At 36.0% G+C, this 23,179-nt stretch overlaps 2 protein-coding genes across 3 annotated transcripts in view; one reads left to right on the top strand and one right to left on the bottom strand.

Annotated features, from left to right (window-relative positions):
• Positions 1-3,407, top strand: part of unm_sa1614 (un-named sa1614) — a 38,284-nt gene extending 34,877 nt beyond the window's left edge. Inside the window, exon 28 of one of the 2 annotated variants that reach the window (XM_084100492.1) lies at positions 1,641-3,407. In XM_084100492.1, the coding sequence (XP_083956618.1) occupies positions 1,641-1,715 (75 nt within the window). In that variant the 3' untranslated portion in view covers positions 1,716-3,407. The remainder of the gene's footprint in view (positions 1-1,640) is intronic. The other variant, XM_084100493.1, reaches the window with a different exon arrangement.
• Positions 2,692-18,182, bottom strand: st3gal8 (ST3 beta-galactoside alpha-2,3-sialyltransferase 8). The gene is made up of 7 exons (XM_084100494.1): positions 18,064-18,182; positions 10,300-11,035; positions 7,087-7,274; positions 6,543-6,722; positions 6,404-6,449; positions 6,198-6,317; positions 2,692-6,118 (listed from the first exon to the last, which is right to left on the bottom strand). Exons 2-7 carry the CDS (start codon positions 10,621-10,623, stop codon positions 5,951-5,953), a joined length of 1,026 nt encoding a protein of 341 aa, XP_083956620.1. The 5' UTR covers positions 10,624-11,035; positions 18,064-18,182; the 3' UTR covers positions 2,692-5,950.
• Positions 18,183-23,179: the final 4,997 nt, after the last annotated feature.

Below are 23,179 nucleotides of genomic sequence, written 5' to 3'. Positions count from 1 at the left end.
CAATTTTAAGGCCAATCCGCAAGGCTAATTTGCCATGGGTTCCCTTGGGAATGTCTGATATTTTTTTAGTATATGAGAAAAAAGCTCTGTGGGTAAAATTATTATAAGAAACTTTCCTGTTTAGCTCAACAACATAAATTACACAGTCATATATCAAATGTGTTATTTTAGTATTTATATACTATTATAGTATTTATTAATATTTTGAATTAGCTTTTATATCTTCATTTTATATTTTGTTCTTTTGTAATTTTATTTTTTTGATATTTTTATATAGCTTTATTTATTTCAGTTTGAGTTATTTTAGTACTTCAGCTTATACTGAATTTTTTTCCAGTTATTTTCGTTTCATTCACTAGTTTACATTTAAGTTTATCCAGTATTTATATTGTATGTTACTTCAGCTTTGTTTCAATTACCAAAAAACGTAAAAAATTTAGTTTAACATAGGGTTTTTAAAATTAAAGCTACACTGTGTAATTTTTTAAGTTGATTCTTAGCAAAAAACACTTTGTTCTTTCAAAATGATACGTTCTCATTAATGTGTAATTACTTCTACCAACTAATCAAGTATTCTCGTAAGCGTAGAATCTGCCATTTAGAATACATACGAGTGAGTCGCTCGAATGGCGGCAGCCATGTTGCGCCTCCATCTTGAAAATACATTAGCCAAAGAGGGACATACCTGGAAATCCAAGCTTCGCCGTGACGAATGCGAGGGGGAGATTACTCGCGACTGCCGGCAGATTTGAAATAATACGGCCACCGTAGGAGTTAAAACGCCCCCGGAATGGGAGGGGCTAGAAAGTAATATTCAGTTGGTAGTCATAAACAATTTCACCGCTAGATGGGAGAAAATCCTACACAGTGTAGCTTTAATGCTTGAATGACTATGTGTAATTTATGTTGTAGAACAAACAAGTAAGTATCTTCAGGTAACCACAGAAAATCCAAAACCAGGGGATCCTGAGGGAATCTTTGACAAAAAAATTCTTTCTGGATGAACAGCTCTATTGCGCTTTCTTGTTTTCCATTCCGTTTTTGAGTTTTCTACTTAATTCTCAGTTGTTTTCAGCCCTTTGAAGTATCGCTGTGATAAATGGCTCAAAAGCCTTGTTACGGTCAAATATGGTTTTGACGAGGAAGAGGCAGGGTTCTTGTTAGCCTTTTACAGTCATGCTGTGTGTGGAGATCTATCCCACAATCTCATGGGAGCAGATGGAACTGATCAGAGCAGAGCTCTCAGGGTCCATGTTTTATTTTGAGTCAGAAAGCCGCCCATGTCTCCAGCGGGCTTGTCTAATATCCTACAGATGCTTCGACAGGAAAAATAGCCTCTGGATGGCCCATCAAAAGAATACATTTCTTATAGATTCATAGAGAGACTCTTTGCATGCAGGAAAGAGCTTTGAAAGTGAAATGGATCGTGAATGTTATTTTTTTTCTTTTTTTAAAAACATCCCGCATCTTCTGTGTTCGCAACATTGCTTTTTTCATTTTCATTCAGTCAGGAAGCGCAGCCCTTGTTTATGACATTATTTCTTCATTACATGTTGTCATGCGCCGCCCTTTCATTTAATTGAATTTCTCATCCTTCCTTTTGATGACTCTAACCAGAGCCAGTAATATCTTCCTTTCAGCATGGCTACATCGAGGGACAGCCAGACAGAACGGGCTTATTTCCAGCATCATTTGTCTCTATGCTCACCGAATGAAGCCGGCCAGGATCTGAAATCATAGCACGGTTGACTTTACTGCCAAAGCACCCTGGGAAATGAGGGGCTTGAAGTCTACCCACAGAACCATCGGTAATGAAGAATCAGCATGACAAAGCAGCACTCACAGCGCCAGGAGAGATGGGATATGTGGAACGAGTTGTGCTGTGGACAAAAATTCTCATAGTTTGTGGTTGTTCAGGTCCCTCAGACATGAGAATCATGCCCCATGATCCATCCTAACCGAACGCTCGTTGAGTAAAATGTACCATCCTAAAACTGCTCCAAAGGCACACACAGCATGAGCCGCATGTCATTTGTTACATTGAACTGAACTCGAATGTGAGTAATCATTTATGTCAGGCCACAGAAAGTGTAATGTCGAGATTGTGTTGCTAAGAAATGGAGACAAAAAAGAACGGCTTTAAAGCACAATTCTCTGTGACTGGGTAACTTGATAACAACATAATTATTTTAGAAAAGAAAAGAATGGACAAATGAATGAATGATGAAAACCGTGTGCTTGGGTGTATAGCACAAAAACACATTCAGGTCATTTTTCACCTACATTTAAAAGAAAAAAGGTTTTCTATATACCAAGGATATTTGTATTGTGACATTTTCTCAATAATTTAGCACACTTTCCCCCAAATTCTCAGTTATTTTTAATTCTATTATAATTTTGAATTATTGTTATCATTCATTATTCTCTTTATTAAATACTGTACAGTATTTTGTTACATAAATGGCACAAAAATACTACTAGTTTCAATAAAACAAATTAAGTAAATGTTTTTGGTTTGCTTTAAAAATAATTTCAATATATATATATATATATATCCCAGAGTAAAAAAAATTGTTTTAATAAAACCTTAACGGTCCTAAAACGTCTTTATTCCAAAAGGAATTTTCTTTTGATTTTGGGTGAAATACCATTGTTTCTGTAACTTCAGATAAAATAATAACTGGAAAAAAAAATGGTTAAGTAAGTGGTTTATTGAAAACAGACCACAGATTAATCACAGGTTCACACAAAACATCATGAACACAGAAGCTTACAAAGATGTGCACACACCACACAATTTGGCCATTACAATGGGATCAAACCATCACATTCAGCTGGACAGTCTTTGAACATGTACTAACTTCTTAAAGTGCTTTAGAGTAGATAACTACTTGTGGCAGAAGACATTTTTTCAAATTATGTCACACCCAGGGAATATTACATCTGCAGTCACATGTTGTTTGAATTTATGAGCTGTAAACAAAACGATAAAAAGTAATTTGACTCCTCCTAGATAATTATTCCAGCAGGGAGGTGGAATAAATATTCCATTTTAATTGAACTATTTCAATTTCACTACTTGGATCATAGGATCTTGTATATACACAGTCATGTATTACAGTACAAGTGGGAAATGTGGTTTCAGCATTTGCTTTTTATTTGTTAAAGAACCTGAATGGAAAACTAGGGTGTTGTGAGATATTTATGTATTGTGTATCTCATTTAAAAAAAAAAAGGAAAAAAAAAAGGCTTGTATGTTTTTCTGTATTTTTATTTATGCAAAATTATCAAATATTTTTTTAATACTGTGCTGGATGCCCTAAACTGTGACTTTTTAATTCAAATATTTTTTATTGTTTATGCTTTGGTTTTGTTTCAAATTAGAATAAAACTGAACTTTGTCCAAACTCTTAAATCTTCAATGTCCTGATTTGAGTGTTTGTGTATTTTCAGATTTTCTGTGACTCTCCTTTCCATGAAAACTCTGTAAACTTTGATAGCCACTGACTGACATGAAGCAATGCAAAGCCAAAATACATTCAAGAACATAAAACCACAGAGCAAACGCACATGTGGTAATACTTGGCAACGAACATCGAAATTACAGCTCAAGTTTCAACCTTGTCACAGTCCTTAAAGTTCACAATTATGCAAACTAGAAAAGGGAAAAAAAAAACACAGAACATCTACCACCAGTAATTTCAACTACAAAAATACAGAGATCAATTGTATTTCAGGAATAAGAGATAATGAATCAAACATGTATGAAAGTACAGCATTTGCTTTATCCCGAACTGTAAATCACAAGGCAGACTGTTGTATGAGTGCCAACGGGTCATTTTAAGGCCACTGAGACCAGATTGCATCACTTTAGGGACGGCTTTGGTCTAAAGGTATATAATATTAAACACATAACCATAGGAAACTCCACACTCTCAACTACAATCTAGAATACTTTCACAGATCTGTGTGATATACATCTTCCAGCATGTGTATTGGGTATAAGTAGGTCATTTCATTGGCAGTATGGTTAAATTAGAAGAGAACTTTAAGGTTAGAAGAGTCCTTCAAATATCAATGCAGGAAATGTGTGGTGACTTGAACAATGTCAGTGCATCTCTGTAATTGTCTGATGTGAAATCTAATCTAATCTTAATATGCTATCATTTCTGATTTTTAAAAATGTTTTTATTGCTTATTCAATCTTTTGAAACCTTATAATCCACAAACTTGCAATCTAAAATGCTTTAATGCACTGCAGGTTAAAGTTTGAAGTCAACATGAAATTTAATCATATCTTATGTACTTTAGTTACCCCAAGAATAAATTTTCTTGATTTTATCATCATTTACTCAACCCTGTCCCCAGGAACACGCAAGTTTGCCTAAGGCTAACGAACTTAGAGAGGTTAAAATGTATTTTTAACACTGTTTCTGACCATTATAACCTTAACGTTTGTCGTTTTTTACGGAAAACAGCTTCCGGAAGAGAGTACAATGCAGGCTATACGCACAAAAGCTTCTCCTGAAAGACGTAGCCATTCTCATTTTGTCGGGACAATCTGTTGTTTATTGATCACAACTTGTAAGTAAGTATGTCTTATTATTTGTAGTTGTGTTTTCTATTAACAGTTCCAATTATAAGTGCTATGATAGCTATGATGTAAAGGAAGGGAAATCTTTGCCTCCGCTAGCCTGCTATTTAACATTACAGTATTGATGTAGTGTTTACTTTAGCTTTTGTAATACTGTTCACAGCCCCTTAGGAGAAGTATCCATGATTTTGTGATCGATTACTGTTTGTATTACCATAGATTTTCGACAAATATGATTAAATGGTGGATTACATCGTATCTATAAGAAAATGACACAAAAAACATACCACTCTGAAATGTCCTGTGAGATCCGTGCTTGCTAAGTCCGTGCTTGAAATCTGTTCTGCACAATCCTCTTGATTGTTAACATTGTCAGGGTCTGAATCGGGCTCGAAATGGTTTGAAACTGACGCCATCGTTAATATCTACATCTTAGTAGAGCTTGCGGTTATGAAGGGGCGGGACATTTCCCGAACACACGCTAAGCGCTGCCAATCACAACACACGAGGCCAGCTAACCAATCACAGCACATTTAGTTTTTCAGAAGGAGGGGCTTCATCGAAAACAACGCGTTCAACCAGACTGGGGAGAGAGGAGCTGTAATAATGTAAAATATGTGAAAAATAATGCGTTTTTTGAACAATCAAGCATGAAAATATATTCTAGTACACCCCCAAAATAAAATCAGCACTTAGTAAAAGGGCACAATAGGACCCCTTTATCACCCACTTTTCACAATCCAATCAATTACCAATGGTTCAAATCAAACCCGCCCTTTTTTTCGTCATTGGATATTTTGTTAGGAAAAGTGGGTTGCGAATGCTGCTTCATGTTGACTTGTTGACTAAGGCTTTAATGCCCTGAAAAATGGCTTTTTATAACATCTGCAAGTGAATGGAGCTGATGATCAACATCTTTCTTGCAGTTTAGACAGCTTTGTCGATTACACGCAAAACCCATCTAGTTTTGTCACAAATTGCACATTTGCAGTGCAGACACTGTGTGAGGCTAGTCAGCTTGAATAAGATAAGGAGGCTTAGATCAAGCCAATTTGCTTACTGTTCATCTTCTTCAACGTTTCAATGCCAGACTGGGGAGGAAGGCAACATCCGTCTTTTTCTTCAGGCACGTAGCGAGTAAAATGCTGTTAGAGAACAGGAGTTGTTCATTTGGTCTTAGGACTACAGCTTGATGTCTGTGGGTTTGGTTCAGTGCAGTTCGCAGTGGTCAATTAATGGTAGGGTGGATCACAGATCTGCGTCTCTTTGGCTTCCATACGGCTGCAGTGCAAGTCCTGGCCTGGCATTTACATGGCACTGAGAACTACTGAGTCAATAAAGGCCATAATTACAGACTCATCTGTACAGTTTGATTTTGCTCTCTGCGATGAGCCTATGAATGATCTCAGTCTCGAAATCCGCATTGTGGACGCCAGTCTTTCGAAAGGCACCTGCGTATCTGTTGTTCTCCCAGTAGTGGTGCCAGTTTCCTTGCTTGTCTGCCCCATATCCAAACACTGACACCTGTTGAGATTGAACATCATGATTGAAATCATCTAGTGACGCAGAAATGATTATCTTGGCTGTAAATAGAAATACAAACCTCATCACAAAGATGCAAAGCAAATATAATGGCTACTATCCCAGTGGACGGATACCTTCCATGACGCTCTGTCCATTTGTCATGTATGTACTTAAAGAAGGCTGGATTTACAACCATCACCTGGTCGGCACACACAGACGGTAAAGTTAGGCTTAACAGATGAATGTGTTTATGGATTTACAAGCTTCAGCATGATTTACACTCACCTTGTCTTTGTCAGCTTGTATGCGATTTTTCACTCTCATGTACGTCCTGTTTAGGATATACAAACATTTTAGTCATTTTTAGAGTAATAAAATGTTTTTAGTTAAATAAAAAAAAAAAATCAGAAATATTTTGAGGTACATTTTGATCTCTCCTGTGGAAAGGGCGCTGGACAACCACTGCATGTCTTTCAATTTGAAAGGAAGAAGGACGAGATGGACACCAGGTCTCAGATCGATCGCACTCTCTGGATATAGGAAGTGGTGGGTGGTTCGGTTACCAACATCCTCTTCATAACCCACAGTTACGGCCTTATTCATTCTGTAGAACGTTTCAGTGGAAATGCATTAGTAAAAAAAAAAAAAAATGCACTTATTGGCTACTTAAAATAAAAATCCATTTTTAAAAGGTAAAAGATTTTGGGCCCCATTAACTATCATAGTATGGACAAAAACAATGTTTTCAAAATTCAAAATTCTTTTTTGTGTTGTATTGATTTAATTTTCATTTTCGAGTGAACTACATTAGTCAACATTTGAAGTGGATCAAAACCTTTCATCAAGTTATACATGAATTTTTAACAATACCCGTTCTTATCTTAGGACAGCTTTGATGAACTTTTTTGATCCACTTCAAATGTTGACTACTGTATTTAGACTAAACACATAAAGAGCAGAAAACACACCTAATAACAGTTGAATGGGAATCTATCAAGGCTCCGTTTTTGGACTTCGACAGATTGCCTGAGTTTCCAACAACTGCACATTTCCGGCACTGGTTTTGCCGTGGAATTTTGTCTTTAGGTGGAGGGGAAATTATCTTAAACATCTTCTGGGTGACATCCTCGATCGTTCCATCAGATGACTGCAAAGACTGCAAAGCAATATCATTAATAAAAATTATAGAGCTGAACCTCAAAATTGAAATAATATTTATTTTTCACTACCAATCTCTACATCTTTAACGTTATAAGAAAAGATGACTATCCCAGCAATGGTCTTTGGTGTTATTGTATATTTTCTTAATGCATTATTAAAAAATGCTGCGAATGTTTCTATGTGCCATGGAAACTCAAGACACTTCAGGCAAACCAATTTCAGGCTTATCTGAGTGAACTCTTAGTGCCATTGCCTGCAAAGGTCTGAAAGCCTTTAATTAGGCTAAATTAAAACTTACTGAAACACATGGCTGGGCCGAAGGGCCTATTTGTGCCCTTGTTCCCAAGGGAAAATTTCTTTTTTGTTTAAGGAAACCAGATAATGACTCTGGGATCCACAGCCATCACTTTAATGATGTTTGGCAAACAGATATGATGGTAGTAAGTAAACTTGAGATGGTCTGGAATGAACACACCAGCTGTTGTCTTTCCTTGACGTGTCCGTGTGCCAGAAAAGGGAAATGAAAATGATATCTACAGCTATGACTTCAGAGGCATGCCTGAGAATCCCAAGAGCTATTCTGTCTCTAGTTTAGAATGGCCAATGGCTGTCTAGAGACTAACAAATGAATCAAGGAACAAATCCAACATTAACTGTCCCATTCATTTCAGAAATTGGAAAACAGATCCTGTTGAGCTAAATCTACATATTGAGAGTTGAGTTTATTGCCAAAAACTTGAGCATTCTGTTCTTTTTTAGGGTCGTATCTTGTGACATCGTGTCCCGTTTTTAGTTCGTTTACATGTCTTTGGTCCATGTTGCGTTCATATTTCATTCAAAAAGCACCAGAGTTCATTTGGAAGCGGACCGAGACCAATCTTTTCAGCGGTCTATGTCCGCTTGTTTGGTGCGCACCAGGGTTCGGATTGCAGCGTTTACACTTATTCAGATGAATTGCACTAACAGAGTAATCGCACCAGGGCTCGTTTTAATCAAACCAAACATGCCAAGTGCAACACATCCTTATTCTCTATATCAGGAAGCACTGTTTCTGAAGTCCCTGAAACTCGCGGTTATGGTAAGGGGCGTGACATTTCCTAAACATGCTCAAAGCAGTTGACCAATCACAACACACTGGTCCAGCTGACCAATCAGAGCACATTGAGCTTTTCGGAAGGAGGGACTTTAGAGACCACAGGCACGTTCAAGCTCAAACCAGTGCACAACGTTTTGCTACGGTTTCCGGGTTGAATGACATGTTTCCTGGAAACAGTGTGCAACGGGGTTTGATACATTTACTCTTGTTTGGTGGGTGTGCCAAAAATGTCAGCCCAATCAGCAGCAACATGTATATAAACCACGCGGTATTAAAGAGACAGCTCACACAAAGAGTCCAAGTAAAGTCGTTTACAAATGTGTGCAGCTCGGTATACGCAACAATTGAAGATATTAGAAGACATGTTTGTCTTTTCATCCTGAAATGCGAGGCAAATGTTGGATCACAATAATTAGGAACCAAATTTTTTACAAATCCCTTCACTCGATTGGACGGCAAGGGCAGTAGCTATGTTTCCATCCACACGTTTTTATCCGAATTAAGTGATATCGAATGAAAAATGCCTTATGGAAACAGTAAAATTCGACTGAATTTCATGAATATCGACTCAAATGAAATACGTTCGGTCTCATCGGATTTTATCTTGATCGATATACGGCTTATGCGATAAAACGCTGATGGAAACGTTATTTGTATAAATCCATTTTGTCTAGCAAAACTTTGTTCGCAAATGTTTGCTTGAATGTTGTGCGATTCAGTGCGAAAATGAATGGAAACACCTTAAAATGTCTCAAATCAATTTGATATACCAATTTGATCGCAAAACAGCATGTGACTTCATTACGCACAGGTTTTTATTCGCTTTAAAGCCGTTGGATGGAAACACACTTTCACCAGCTTTATTCGCGTGAGTTTTTTTTAACCGAACTTCAGATAATTCGATTGACAAGTGGATGGAAACTTAGCTAGTGACTGTAACATCGAGTGTATTTTTCAGTATTAAACACGTATTTATACCGATTTCATCAGGCTCTGAAAATTCTTCAAAAAGAACACATAGAATGGCCTTCTCAGCTGCCATAGTTGCAACTCTTGCGTCATCAGAAAAGGGTGTTTAACGCACCACCGTTTTAGTTTAAAAAACGTTTTGCAACTTTTTGTCAGGGCTGAACACAGCCCAGACCTAAACAAAGTTGAGTTTCACAAAAGCATTGTTAGCTAACTAGTCGCAAGTTCTGTCGTTATCAGCACAGTTCAACGAGTCTGTTTCCTGAAACCATAGTTCCAACAAACATTCGCAAACAGCATCGCGAAGTTGTGTGGTTAAAACAGATCTCGACCTGTGGTTAGAAGCACATTTTCTTGTTTGCTTGACATGTGGACTTAAATCCTTATCTTGAGCAAAACAAGCAAGCTGGCATTCAGTACAATCATATCTTTCATTTAGAATATATACAAATTTCATTCATGTCTTTTAGCTTGTCAAGAGATTTAATGCACCATTTTGAAGAGTGCGAATGTGTTCTAGCACGAAAGAAAGAGCCTATGATTGAATCTGGAAATAAAGCAAAATAACTGAAAAAATGAGAATTAGTCCTCAGATGCCATGTCTGTAATTTAAAGCAAAAAACCATCATGGTTGAACGACAAATTTGCAACATTGGTTTCAGGAAACAGTCGTGACTAGCTAGTTGATTTCTTCAACGATGCATCGTTCTATGGTAGTTAAGCAGCAAGTTACGGCATTGTATGGGAAACGCAGACAGTTACGCAATTGTATGGGAAACGCTGTTACTGACAGACTGGAAAGAGAGGTGCTGCAATAATGTAAAATATATGAAAAATAATGTGTTTTTAAAATAAAGTGCTTTTATAGTAGACCCCGTAAACAAAATCAAGACTTTATAAAAGAGCATAATGGCCTCTACAAACCAAATCTTAATTAAAATAATCTGTTTCTTACCAGCCACCACTTCAGAGAGGGCAGATCTATGTCATCCTGTCTGCCGGTGAGGTAAGGCTTCTGTTTATGATCATAATGTTGGTCAAACCACTTTGATACACCCGTGTCTGCTATACAGGATGTACAGCTACAGTAATGACCTCGTCTTGGCTCGGTGATAGGGTGTAATTGTGTCTGGTTCATTGTTGGTGTCCTGACATTGTGGTGAGAGGGCAAAACTGTGATGGGCACAATGCCGGCCTTCTGAATGGTGTGAGCAGCTATCATTAAAAACAAAATAGCACCTAGCAAAGCACCTAAGTACAGTTTTCTTCTCAACATCATGGCTAAGAAAAACTAAACCTTGGGGTGGATTTTCCAGAGGAAAAGATTTAAAGGAACCACTGCTGTAACATGCATTCACTTCTGGCTTGGCTTGTTCCTGCCAAATGTATTGTGGCTTTTATGGTGTAGGATAAGTTGCTTTACAAAAACAAAAGGCCTCTGAGGTGGAAAATGACAGGATCTTCCATCCAGGATTGTCCATTATGGCCTTGTTCTATCTGTCCATCCTGTCATGAGTTTTTAAAATCAAAGCACAAGGCCTCATGGTGAAACACACTAAACTGTTTCTTAATAATCAATACAGTAAAGGAAATGAGTCGGAGATGAGGCGGCTTCACTTCCTGCCTGTACAGCTGTAGGCGCCTCTGCTCATGTTTCATTCCACTGCAAACACCCACTGCTGCCAAAGCTCCTGAAAAACACACAAGAACATCAACATTTTTAGTTATTTTTCCATTATGTCATGATCTGATTCATGAATGCAATTCAGTGAATTGGCAGATTTACTTTACAACGTGGTCTAAATGATTCCTTCACACATCAGATTTTGTTAATAAACAAGATTTTCAGTGAATAACAACTTAAAGTTTAGTCACTTCCTCACATAAAACCACCAGAAGACTTAAAATATAGCACAGAAGACATACAAACTATGAACTGGATCATTCTGAATCTACAGTACACATTATTGTAATTGCATTTAATTTCTTCTTTTGTGTTCCTGTTTTGTGTTGAGGGTGAGTAAACACTGACAGAATTATTGTGTGATCTATCCCAAAACTCCACTAAGAAAAATCATTCTTTGAGGCAGTGCTAAAAAGAAAGAATAATTTCGCCTGTTTTTTTTTCGTTTTCAAAATCATGTTTTTGTTCAATCATGATGAACTGACCTAAAAGGAAGAAAGGAAGGAGCGTTGTCTGTCTTTTTAAAACACAACGGAGAGCACTCCAAAATACAATGAGGAAGTTGAAGAAAGGTCACAACTGTTGCCTCCCGAGACTGCAAAAATGCACTCCCCACCACATCCACGCTGAACATCTACATAAATAAAGCACCGCTGACTGCGTTGGACCAATCACATCAATGCAGCAAATCCATCTTTAGATTGATGAGTGTCAAACACAGCTACTCCCACAATTCCCAGTCTAGAGCTCTTGACTTGATGCATGGTACTTAAATAGCCTACTTGGAGTCCTTAACAAACATCCTTGGAACAGTCGCTTTACTTTAAAAAAACAAAGCTATCCCAGATACGACAGCCAATGTGACCGCAGAGCAAAGCTGACATTTGATCCTATATGAGAAACAGGAAGTCCAGGACTTTCCTCATCTGTTAGGGATCCGTGTCCGGCGGAGCAGGGAGACGCTGGTAATGGAGTGGGGGATGTGAGATCAGCTGACGTTCAGCTGATTCAGAAGAACCGTCTCTCCCTGCCAGACAGCTGTCTCACTACAGACCAAACAGAATTACATCTCTGGCCAGCGCAGCCAAATCTACCTAGTCAGCAAAGTGAGTCTCCCCCACCGTTCATTACTCAAAGTGAACTAATCTCAAAAGCAACGAAAGGGAGCTTTAAGTAGCCAATCCAGGGCTGATGAATCCAGAACGTTCTCATTCGCTTAAGCTGAGAAACAAGCGGTTCATTCAGAACACTAATCAAGACTACAAAATTACAACAGCTGTAAGAAAGACATTAGTTTCCATACAAGTGGATTTAAATGTATTAAGCCAAAGTAATATTTGCTCTGGGCCTGGTAAATGGGCAGCTTGTGTTGTGTGTGTTTTTTTGTTTTTTAAGATATCAAGGTTTCTCATGATGAAGTTACTATGGCTCAACACTGCTGCCTAATCTGGCTTTTCATGGTCAAAGAACAGATAAAATATACAACTACGAAAAGCTCCTGTGTGTTTTTTTTATTAGGACAGTTATTCTGCTGCATCAAGGGGAACACCCTGTCTGCACTAATTCATTTGCATACCAATATGTTTAACACCAGAGCCAGTGGGATTCTCACATTACTGAAACAAGAGGCTCCTCAATGTCTGCCAAACTATTCAGATTTGATTGCTCATTGAAATGTGCCCTTTACTCAGCAAAAGGGACCCCCTTTTCACAGGACTCCTGTCCAAACGTTCTGTGTGAGCCTTGAGGTAAGGTTTGGAAGAGAACCATACAGCAAGCAAATGTTAGTTAATAAATGCTGACAATGCATTGCGGTCTTTGTTAATGAGTCTTATGAGTTTTGAGAACATTAAAGTATTTTAATTAACTTTACCCCAACACAAGCTGCTTTTAATGCAAAATTCATAGCAATCCATAATATAATATAATATGAGCAAAACAGAGCCTTAGAAAAGCTATTTAAATTATACATACATATATATATATGTGTCCAAAACGACACAAAAGTTATATAAGTATTCTACATGAAATGTGTAGCTACTCTTTGTTAAATGATTCCTAATTATTTCCATTATTTCACGATTTCTAGTATTTGTACAGACTTTACATTTTATTTAAATGTTGTAATTAGCAATTCTATCTTTTTTTAATGCAAAAATATGAAAACTTTCTGCCATGGTTTATGAATAAAATATATAATGTATAATAAAATGTATAATAATAATTAAAAATATATAATAATAATATTTGCAACCTTTTTTCCTTTTATTTCTTTTTTCTATATATATATATAAAGATAAGATAAATAAAGTGGATGGAGCCACTATGTATCACTATCTGCACAGGAACAGATGCCAGTCATCTGATCGTGTTTTGCATCACCGAACTAGGCATTTCAAATGTTTTTTTTATATTTTTTTTTTATTTATTTACTTATTTACTGAATAAAATAACAAAACAAGCTTCAAATCCCCCACCCAACCACTCCACCATGCATTCATACCACAATCACAACCACAACCATCCACACATTCATAGTGTTATGACAGGAAAGCAAACTATAAATAGAAAGGAAGCACAACGCAAACAAAATTAATAACATAAGAAAATGAAAAATAGAATAAATCAAAAATCAATAAACAAAATACAATACGATTAGCAAAACATTTATGACATAACACATGACATACCTTTAAGAAAGTACACCTAATATTTATATCTCTAACTCAAGTAAGCAGACATTCCATTTCTTTTCATGCTCTGTTATTCTGTTGTTATTTGTTGCTATAATTGTTTCCAGCATATACTGATGATAAACTCTATTCTTAAAGTGTTTTATACATAAATTTGATATAGTTTTAGCTTTAAAAATAAACATTTTACCCATCAAAATAATCATATTCAAAAAGTGTGTGCATTTACCCTCAAAGACACATAACAAAATATTCTGAGGTGTGATTCGTAAAACAATATCCATAGACCTTAACCATAACTGTATACTGACCCAAAAAATAAAACAAATGCATCAAGTCCTCCTCCTCATTCCCACAGAACCTGCAACAGGGATCGATTTTTTTGTTGCAATACTTTTATAAAAGATTTTAAGTTGAAATATTCTGGAATATGAATCAATTGTAGTTCTATAATTTGTTCTAAAGTAATCTTTCCACAAAATTGGATCATTAAATTCATCTTCCCAAAACAGGCAGGTTCTGTGTGGAAAAAGTGCAGTGCCTGTGATATTTAAATTCCAAATATATATTATTTTATTTATCTTTACACCAGACAACCATTTTAGGCATCTTATTGGTGGGAGACAAACCATTAATTTATTCTTCTTACCATTTTGCAATTTTATTTTCCAAGTTTTAGGAATTGCAGAAATCAGCTGGTTGAATTGTAACCGATCGAGAGAAATGCTAAAAAAAATTCTCAAGTTTTCATAAGAAATAATAAGGCATTTCAAATGTTAACTCCTGACAAACTCTTGCGTTTGAATCTGAATAAAAATGTTCTTAGAGATACCAAGCTCCACCAACAAAAAAAATGTGGGAAACACATTAGGCTATATGATGATCTACAAAAAAATACAAATTTAATTATCTTATTATTAAAATACATTATTATGATTTTACCACCTCCACCTCATTTTGAGCCAGGGAAAACCCTGAAATAGGCTTCTTGTAAAGGTATTACTTTTACTAGTAATTAGAATGGTATTTCAGGGCACTTAACTTCTAACTTTTGGGAGTTGATCAAAACAGTTCTCTTTTGGATATATAATAACAATGAGATATTCTGTAGCCTACTGATTATCAGTTTGTCGCATGTTTAGACCTTGTATGTGTGTTGCACAACACATGTTGCACTTGGCGATCACGGTGGGGATTGATATAGTAGTGGAGGGGCAGTACCCCCCAATTATGGTGGGATAATTCGCACTCTGGGCGCATGTGTCACTATCGAGTCAATGTTGGTTACAGCCAACATAAAAAGAAAAAACTGTCAACCCTGGATTACAGCCACTTTCATTTCCCCAAACTGTTTAAATAAACATATTCTTCTGTATTACCAAACATAAACAGTGTCTGAGATTTTCCATTTTTGTTTCCTATTCACTGACGAACACCAGAAACTAATTCATGCAAAAATGAAACGGCGAAACAGCTATCAAAACTGCTGAGGTGCTGAGAAAAACCTGCTCTAATAGACTTGCCTTGGATGCCAGCCAGAGCTTTTTAACTTGCAGAGGCGTAAGAGGCTTGTTTTGCTCAGGGCATGTTAAAGAGTCAGGCCATGTTAACACTACAGTGAGAGTTTCAAGTGAGGTGTGGAGTGGGCTGCTAAGGGAAGTTTTTTGGGGGGTTTTACATGAACTGTTCTCTGCCTCACTTTTGTGAAGATGCGTGTAGTCCTATTTTTTACAGTCTATGGTGTAGTGTGATTTCCTCAACTTGAGAGATAAAAAAACCAAGCCCTCACCCCCACCCCCACTATATCACTCCAAGCATAGCCTACTTATCGGCCTCTCTGATAGCTAGAATATCTTTAAAAATGCAAAACAAGGGGGCCCTCTCATTTCCTTTCCCCTTAAACTCACATGGGTTACGTCTAAAACTAAGCTTAAGAAACAGGAACAGCTACACTGTAAAATATGTACATTTGACTAGAAAAACAATGTAAAAATGCTAGCAAAACATGTTACATGTTTAACTGTACTCTTATCCTTACCTTACTTTATACAGTAAAATTACTATTATAATTGACAATATGTAATTTTAGTATAAAAAGTATGAATTATCGTACCGTAGGCCAATATGTACACTTTCACATAAAATATAGTCAAATTAAGTTATGGTTAAAGGTACACATGTTACTTTTGGCCCTATTGCTCATAAAACATGAATTACTAGGATTAAAGGGATAGTTCACCCAAGAAAATTGGCTCTGTCATCATTTACTCACCCTCAAGTTATTCCAAATATGTATCAGTTTCTTTCTTCTGTTGAACACAAAAGTTGGTAACTTAATAAAAAAATGCTGGTAACCAGACAGTTGACTGTAGCCATTGACTTCCATAGTAAAAAAACAACAACTATGGAAGTCAAAAGCTACAATCAACTGTCTGGTTACCAACATTCTTCAAAATATCTTCTTTTGTGTTCAACAGAAGAAAGAACCTCATACAGGTCTGAGTGGTAAATTTTTTCATTTTTGTGTGAACTATCCCTTTAAGAGAGATATAACCAGTTTAGATGGAAAGGATCTGAAGCACTATGCCCATTAATAGACACGGTTCTTCCTTAAAAATAAAATCCAGCACAGATAAAACAACCATAATGAAATGGTCCTTCACAATCGATAATGCTTAACAATGGACTCCATTAGAGAGCAAGATATGGCAATTTATCGGTTCAATAAAAACCTTACTCGCCTGTTGAGTAATAAAAGCGCCATCTTCACAACGCTTAAACATAACAAATCCTTCAGTTCTTGCAATCTCTGAAAAGCCAAGCCAATGTTGATTCCAGTTTTATTACGAGCTCCGTCATGTTCTCTTTTTGCCAGCAGACTCTCCTCTCTTCATAGTTTTTTTTAAAACGGGTGATTCCCCGGAGGTTCCATGTTTAGCGTGCTCCATGTCAACCTTTCTCCCTCATTATGACAACTATGCCACTCACACCATACACGCATCAAAATAGCTGGAGCAAAGCTTATCAGATTTAGGAATATGACGCATGTATGCAAATTCCAGCAAAAACCATCCCGACAGGTTTAAAATATAAACACTCATAATTGGCTTTTAGAAGATTGATTGATGTATTGATTTACATTTTTGTTAATTTTGAAAAAAAGTTACATAGGCTATTATTTAATTTGAATAATGTTATTTAATTTAAGTTCAATGGAAATGGACATTCCCAGAATTCCCTGCATGAACCATCACAGTTGTAGGCTAATTATTATTTATTTTTTTTAATCTTTTATGTACATTGGAATGTTTTATGTTGCACTATATAATTTAATATATATATATATACATATAACATATGTAACATATAACATTTACAGTGTACCCACACTGCTGTGCTGCAGGTTAATAATTTCACATTAGATTACCTTATTTGCGGGAGTCATTGTTATTATGGTTTTTGACAGCTGCTACCAACTAAGTCACACAGACCTAGATAGATCTCTGGTTAATTAAACCAGATTTTTCCCCAAATAAAATTATCCGCATTTTGACCATATGTGTAGGCAAAAATGTGTGGGATGAATTCTCGTAATCGCCTAAATCTAAACGTCTTGTAGTACGAAACAATCCAATCTGAAAATATTAATTTACACACAAACTGAAAGGTATTCCACACTAAAGTAATAAGTAATTAATAACTGGTCAAGAATAAAACCATATAATCTAAACAACTGGTGCATTTAGTCACACGCCTTAGACAACATTTTGGGCATCAAATGGCTCGCGTAGTCAAACGCTTGAACGCCGATTACATGAAAAAAAACTAAGGTAGGAAGCGTTCTTTTGAGCCATGGTTTAGCTACATCCAAACGAAAACGTTTCAAGTAGGCTAGCTATCCGTAAATCTTACGGACAGTTTAGGATAGTAAAGTAACAGTTTAAGTTTAACAAACATGGATAAGTTATCAAAGAGTCAAACCGTTCGAACTGTTTCCACTTTAAGTTCAGCTCAAGTTTAATCTTCGAGGTGGAAACTCGTGCAGTCATGTTCAACTCGAAATAAATCTTGTAACTGTAACCTGTTGTTTAGTAGTAAAATGGGATTGATTAGCATTGCATTGGCTAAACGTGTGGGTTAAAAAAGAAGTAGATCGAAAAAAAGAACACGTTTTGAGATGGCAGTTCAGCTTAACTCCGTTAACTCTGAGACCGCTTTCTCTCATTATAATCTATCACGTAGCCTATATTCAAATCGGGCTTGATAAAGTTTAAACAGGTTTTAGTATAATGTCACATGATGTCGTCTAGAAAGCGGGATAAGTTTAGGTTAGCCTACTTACCACCTTGTTCTCAGCTCGAATGCGCGAAACTAACACGCAGAACTACTTCTTGCATGGACTGAGGAGAAATGATGTCAAGCTCTACGTCCTGTCTGCTGTGGCTGTGTGTGTGTGTGTGTACGTACATGTGTGTATGTGTGTGTGGTCCTGGTAAACCCTCCGTTGTGGGGACCAAATGTCCCTACAAAGATAGTTGTACCAGTAATTTTTGACCTTGTGGGGACATTTTTTTTTTTTTGTGGAAAAACATCTTATAAATCATACTAAATTTAATACATTTTTGTTTTTTTAAAATGTAAAAACACAAAGTTTTGCTGTGTTTAGGGTTAAAGTCAGTTAGGGTTATGGGGGATAGGGGATAGAGTTTACATGAGATGTTAAAGCTGTTTGATGTCTATATCAGGGGTCCGTTCTTTGTACATGCTTAGGACATCTGAGATGATTTGACAGATGCCAGATCTTCTAATCATGACTAATCTCTGGCTAATTTGGTTCTTCAAACGAATTTGTGGATTTGATTGATGGTCCTCGGTCACTTCTGACCGAATAATTTTCTGTTTTGAATTTTAAAAAATCACAGCTTCATCGGAAGGTTATGATACTTGGTGACTTTTTTGGCATTAGGTATGTGAATACAAAAAAAAATTGAGGTCATGATCTGAGCATGCTAAGTGGTCGTAAAAAAAATATGAAAAATGTTTGTAATGTTTGTAATGTAATATCAAAAATGACCGACCCATAGGAAATGAATGGGAAATTTACAAAAACACAAAAATTCTCTGAATTTTTGTCTGTACAATCTACAAATCGGCCACGATTCTAAAAAAAAGTACACCGCAGTAAAGGGGTGACACTCTACAACATCAAGAGTGCAAAAAATTCACACACACACACACACACATACAAACACACTTTTATACACATACACACCAATAAATTCAGATTACAAAAAATCTGTTTTGAATTTTTAAAAATCACAGCTTCATCGGAATGTTACGAAACTTGGTGACTTTTCTGGCATTAGGGATGTGAACACACAAAAAAATTGAGTTCATGATCCGAGCATGCTAAGTGGTCGTAAAAAAATTAGTCACGATTTTGGTCTTCGGTCAAAAATGACCCCCATATGAAATGAATGGGAAATTGACAAAAAAATCAAAAAATCTAAAAGTGTTGTAATTGAATGAATTGCATTTTTTGTTACAAATTCTGTAAAAAAAAAACAAAGTAAATGTGTCCATAAACAGCTGGGGAATTCACATGCCTCTCCATAGAGAGCTGTAGGCCATGCCATCTAGTGGTTACACCTTTTTCTCTATACTGTAACCAGATGGTGCTAATTTTCTTAAAAAAATATTTTTTTTCTGAAGGCCTAGACTCTATATTAAACTAAAATACTGCATTAATAATAATAAAAAAAAAATATATATATATATATATAAAAAATATATATATTATTTTCAATGGCAAAAATAGACCATAAATATTGCATAAATATTAATAAATTCAATCAGATTGTCTCAAAATACTAAATTAAAAAGAATAAATATTATAGAACAAAAATAAATTGCATTGGTTTTTACTGGGATGGAGGAAGTTTCATTTTTAGGTGTCCGGTCACTTCTGACCGGGAAGGCCAAGAACGTGACTCCTAAACGAAGACCATCAGAGGGTTAAATTGTCTGAGATTACGGCACGTTTTGTGTTTACTGGCAAGGGCAGATACTGTATCGATATACTCGAAACCATGATCAGCAATGTATCGACTGGACCTTTAAGCAGCCGAACTAAACTATCCCTTTAAGGGTACGTTTTCTGCAAAAACTGGCTGTGTCTATATTATGATAGACTACACAACATTATCATAGTATTTTTTTTTTTTTTTTTATTATTTTAAATTATTATTGTCCCTGGTTCAGTAAGCTACTCTTGTAAGAAAGTACCAGTGGCTGGGGCAGACTTTAAGTATCACCTCCGCTTAAATAATGCAATATTCCTGTTTACAACAAATAGGCCTGCTCCTGAGCAGGTTTGAGCTTAAGGACCTGTTGCTGTAACAGCAACTCCGAGATGATCTTCAATCCTGGATCATGTCAAATCATCAACAGTAAAATCCAGATAATTGAGTAATCCACATGTGAAGAATGGGCCCCTGCTGGTCTTTCCTTCATGGTTGCTGCCATGTTGAGATCACATGACCAGCTGTTTTATGCAATAGACTGAGATTCTTCTGATATTAATAACAGGGTGTGAATTACCATTACCCCATGACGTTTTTTATAACTACAATTAATTACTAGCTAATAATTACATCTCCAATTACATTACTATACTAATTACTCTCTATTGCATTTCTTATTACAAATTACTTTCTAATTCTCATATCAACCATGACCGGTTAATCAATATAAGGATACACACAAATATTTTAATTATTTCAAATAAATAATATAAAAATTGCATAACTTATTCTTAAACTGACCAAAGTATTTTGAAAAGGAGAAGGGTACGTTAAACACATTAGCCGTTTAAGTTTGATGTTATATCCACTATTTTATATAGAATTATTCTATAGTCTATAATGCAATAACATCAGAAGTAAATGACAGAAAAATTAAGTGTAATCCTTTACCTTTTCAAGGAAAAAGTAATGAAATTACAGTAATTAATTAGGCTACTTAGTAATGCATTTCACCCAACACTGGCCCTGAACACATGAAAATTTGTTGGGATCTATTGGATGGAATCCCACGCCAGAAATATCAAATCCAGCCCCAGACGCCGGATCTTGTCAAAAGATATCCATTTTGTCTGGTGTGCAAACCAGCATAACCTGTCAACAGACAGTCTTGTCTGGTACCTCAAGAACAGCCTTCTATCAGCCTGAGAGTTTGACTGAGAAAGCCAAAGAAAAGAGCAGAAGTAGGAGACGAAGTGATGATAATAAAAAATAGTTTATTGCATAATCTTAGTTGCGTGTGTCTCAATGCTCAGATTTCATCTGGCCAGTACAATTCCAACAAGTGTTATCATACCAAGAGAAAAATAATGGAAAATGACTGCGTCACAACATCGTCCTGTGACGTTAAAAACCTTGAAATGGAAACATTCTCTTATCTCCTAAGACAAACATCCCTTTAAACCACACAATCAGAAGATTTAAACAATAGAAAATAAATAATAAGTAATATAAAATAAAATAAAAACATTAATGACATAAATTAATAACAATCAATGAAAGATAAATGATGTAAATCTAATAATAATAATATGAATAAATGAAGGACACATAAAAACTCCTGTGAAAAAGAACTGGTGCTTTGAAGTGGTAACAGCTAGTGAAAAAAAGGCCTCCACACCAATAGGTGTCAGTATGAAGCCCTCGTATTCATGGGATTAATAAAAGCCAGATAGACGTGTGCAAATTGAATGTAGCTTTTTAATATAATATGCATTTAAACCCATAGCCAGTCCAATCCGCAAAACAATGTGTGAGGCCTTATATTTATTTCTATTGTCATGCTCAAGATATTCAGTACATTTCCTCCACACATTAATCCACATTGTGATGTGGGCAGGGCTTGTGCAAAGGGAGCTACGGGAAATGTTGAGATGTAAATCAAATATGAGAGAAACATAAAAATAGTGCTTATCTGCACATTTGGCATCCATCCTGTGTCTGGTTTGTGTGGTTCTCTCATAGCTGTCTATTGCTTAGTCAATGCTGCAGTTCCTGACAGGCCACTGAGGGTGCAGTGCAGTGTTTACTCAAAATGAATTAGCTTGACATTAATTGACATTAAAAGCCATTGTTTGTGTCACAATGATTTAAAATAAAAGATCAGAGAGAGAGAAGGTAAATGTCATTCCTACTGAGGGCAAGAGGAAAGAAGCACTTTATTGCACAAATGGAAAGGTTTAAACAGTGATAAGAATGGAAGTGATCCATTTTCTCAATCTCTGAGACAGCAGTGACTAAATTTTGCAGTAGACTGCAGGACAGACCCATAAGAGTAAGAGATAAGAGTAAAAGCAACAGTTTTTGTGCCCATCAGATAAAGAAGTAATTTAAAATGCCCATATTCATATATATATATAAACAAAAGAAAGTTGGTAGAGTATGTTTGCATGTGATTTCATTAAACCCAATTCGATCTTTTCTTGTAAATCTTTTGCACATACCTCAAACCACAGGAAAAGAAGATAATGTTTTTAAAGCCTATAAACTTTAGATGTCTGTTTGATTTCATTTAAAGCTGAATATACAGTAAAAGCGGATGGTTTTTCTGAACAGCCGTGGCGTTTTGAAATGAGAGGTCCTGACATGACGGAACTGCACCGTCTGATGATGAGTAATTCACAATATGGTTTGAAATAAAACTAGCATGTTTGTGTCCATACAAATATGTGAGCATGTAAATATATTGTTATTTTCTGTTCATGTGGAACTATTAAGTACGTCACATCTAGTTGTTTAACACTTCTGTCTAACTTTGGCATGAATTCAATGTAAACACTCAGGACACAAACTGAAATTTGGACATTGGACATGGCAAACAAACACAGCATTTCTGTTGAAATGTGACCGATATTTAGTTGGTATTTAATGTCATTCTGATCTTGTTTATCTTGTTTATATAGACTTTCAAGAACATCATTTTTGTTGCTGAAAAGTTCATTTGCCACATCATTTTTTTATTTAACTCTAAATAAAGGTAAATGACTTTTACATTTACGCATTTGGCAGACATTGCATGGCATTCAAGGTATACATTTTATCAGTTCTTGCTTTCCATGCTAGTGCCATGCTTTACTATTTTGAGCTACAGGAAGGCAAATGACTTAATATCTAAACAAATTAAGGTAGAGAAATGGAAATCTGAATGGATACAGTAGATAGAAAGATTAGCAGTGTTGAAAATTGGGAACAACTGATATTGTGTTCTGCTTGTACGTGTTTTATCAAGATTTGCGATGTTGATAACTGTGGAAACGCATAATCACGGTCTGTGAAATGGTCCCTTGCATCTGTGATTCAACTCTAGCCACGGTTTTGTACGTACTTAGTTTGTTTAGCATCATGTCATTGTCTTCAGTAATGTCAGTTACACCAGTA

This window comes from Abramis brama (genome assembly GCF_963993115.1).
Source record: "Abramis brama genome assembly, chromosome: 23".
Lineage (NCBI taxonomy): Eukaryota > Metazoa > Chordata > Actinopteri > Cypriniformes > Leuciscidae > Abramis > Abramis brama.
This window is presented reverse-complemented; position numbering and strand designations above follow the sequence as displayed.

Excerpts from the sequence above, each read along its gene's own strand:
- st3gal8 (XM_084100494.1), bottom strand. The coding sequence starts at position 10,623 with ATGATGTTGAGAAGAAAACTGTACTTAGGTGCTTTGCTAGGTGCTATT. Across the intron at positions 6,723-7,086 it reads TCCCATTCAACTGTTATTAG|AATGAATAAGGCCGTAACTG; the intron begins GTGTGTTTTCTG and ends AACGTTCTACAG. Across the intron at positions 6,450-6,542 it reads TCCACAGGAGAGATCAAAAT|GACGTACATGAGAGTGAAAA; the intron begins GTACCTCAAAAT and ends TATCCTAAACAG.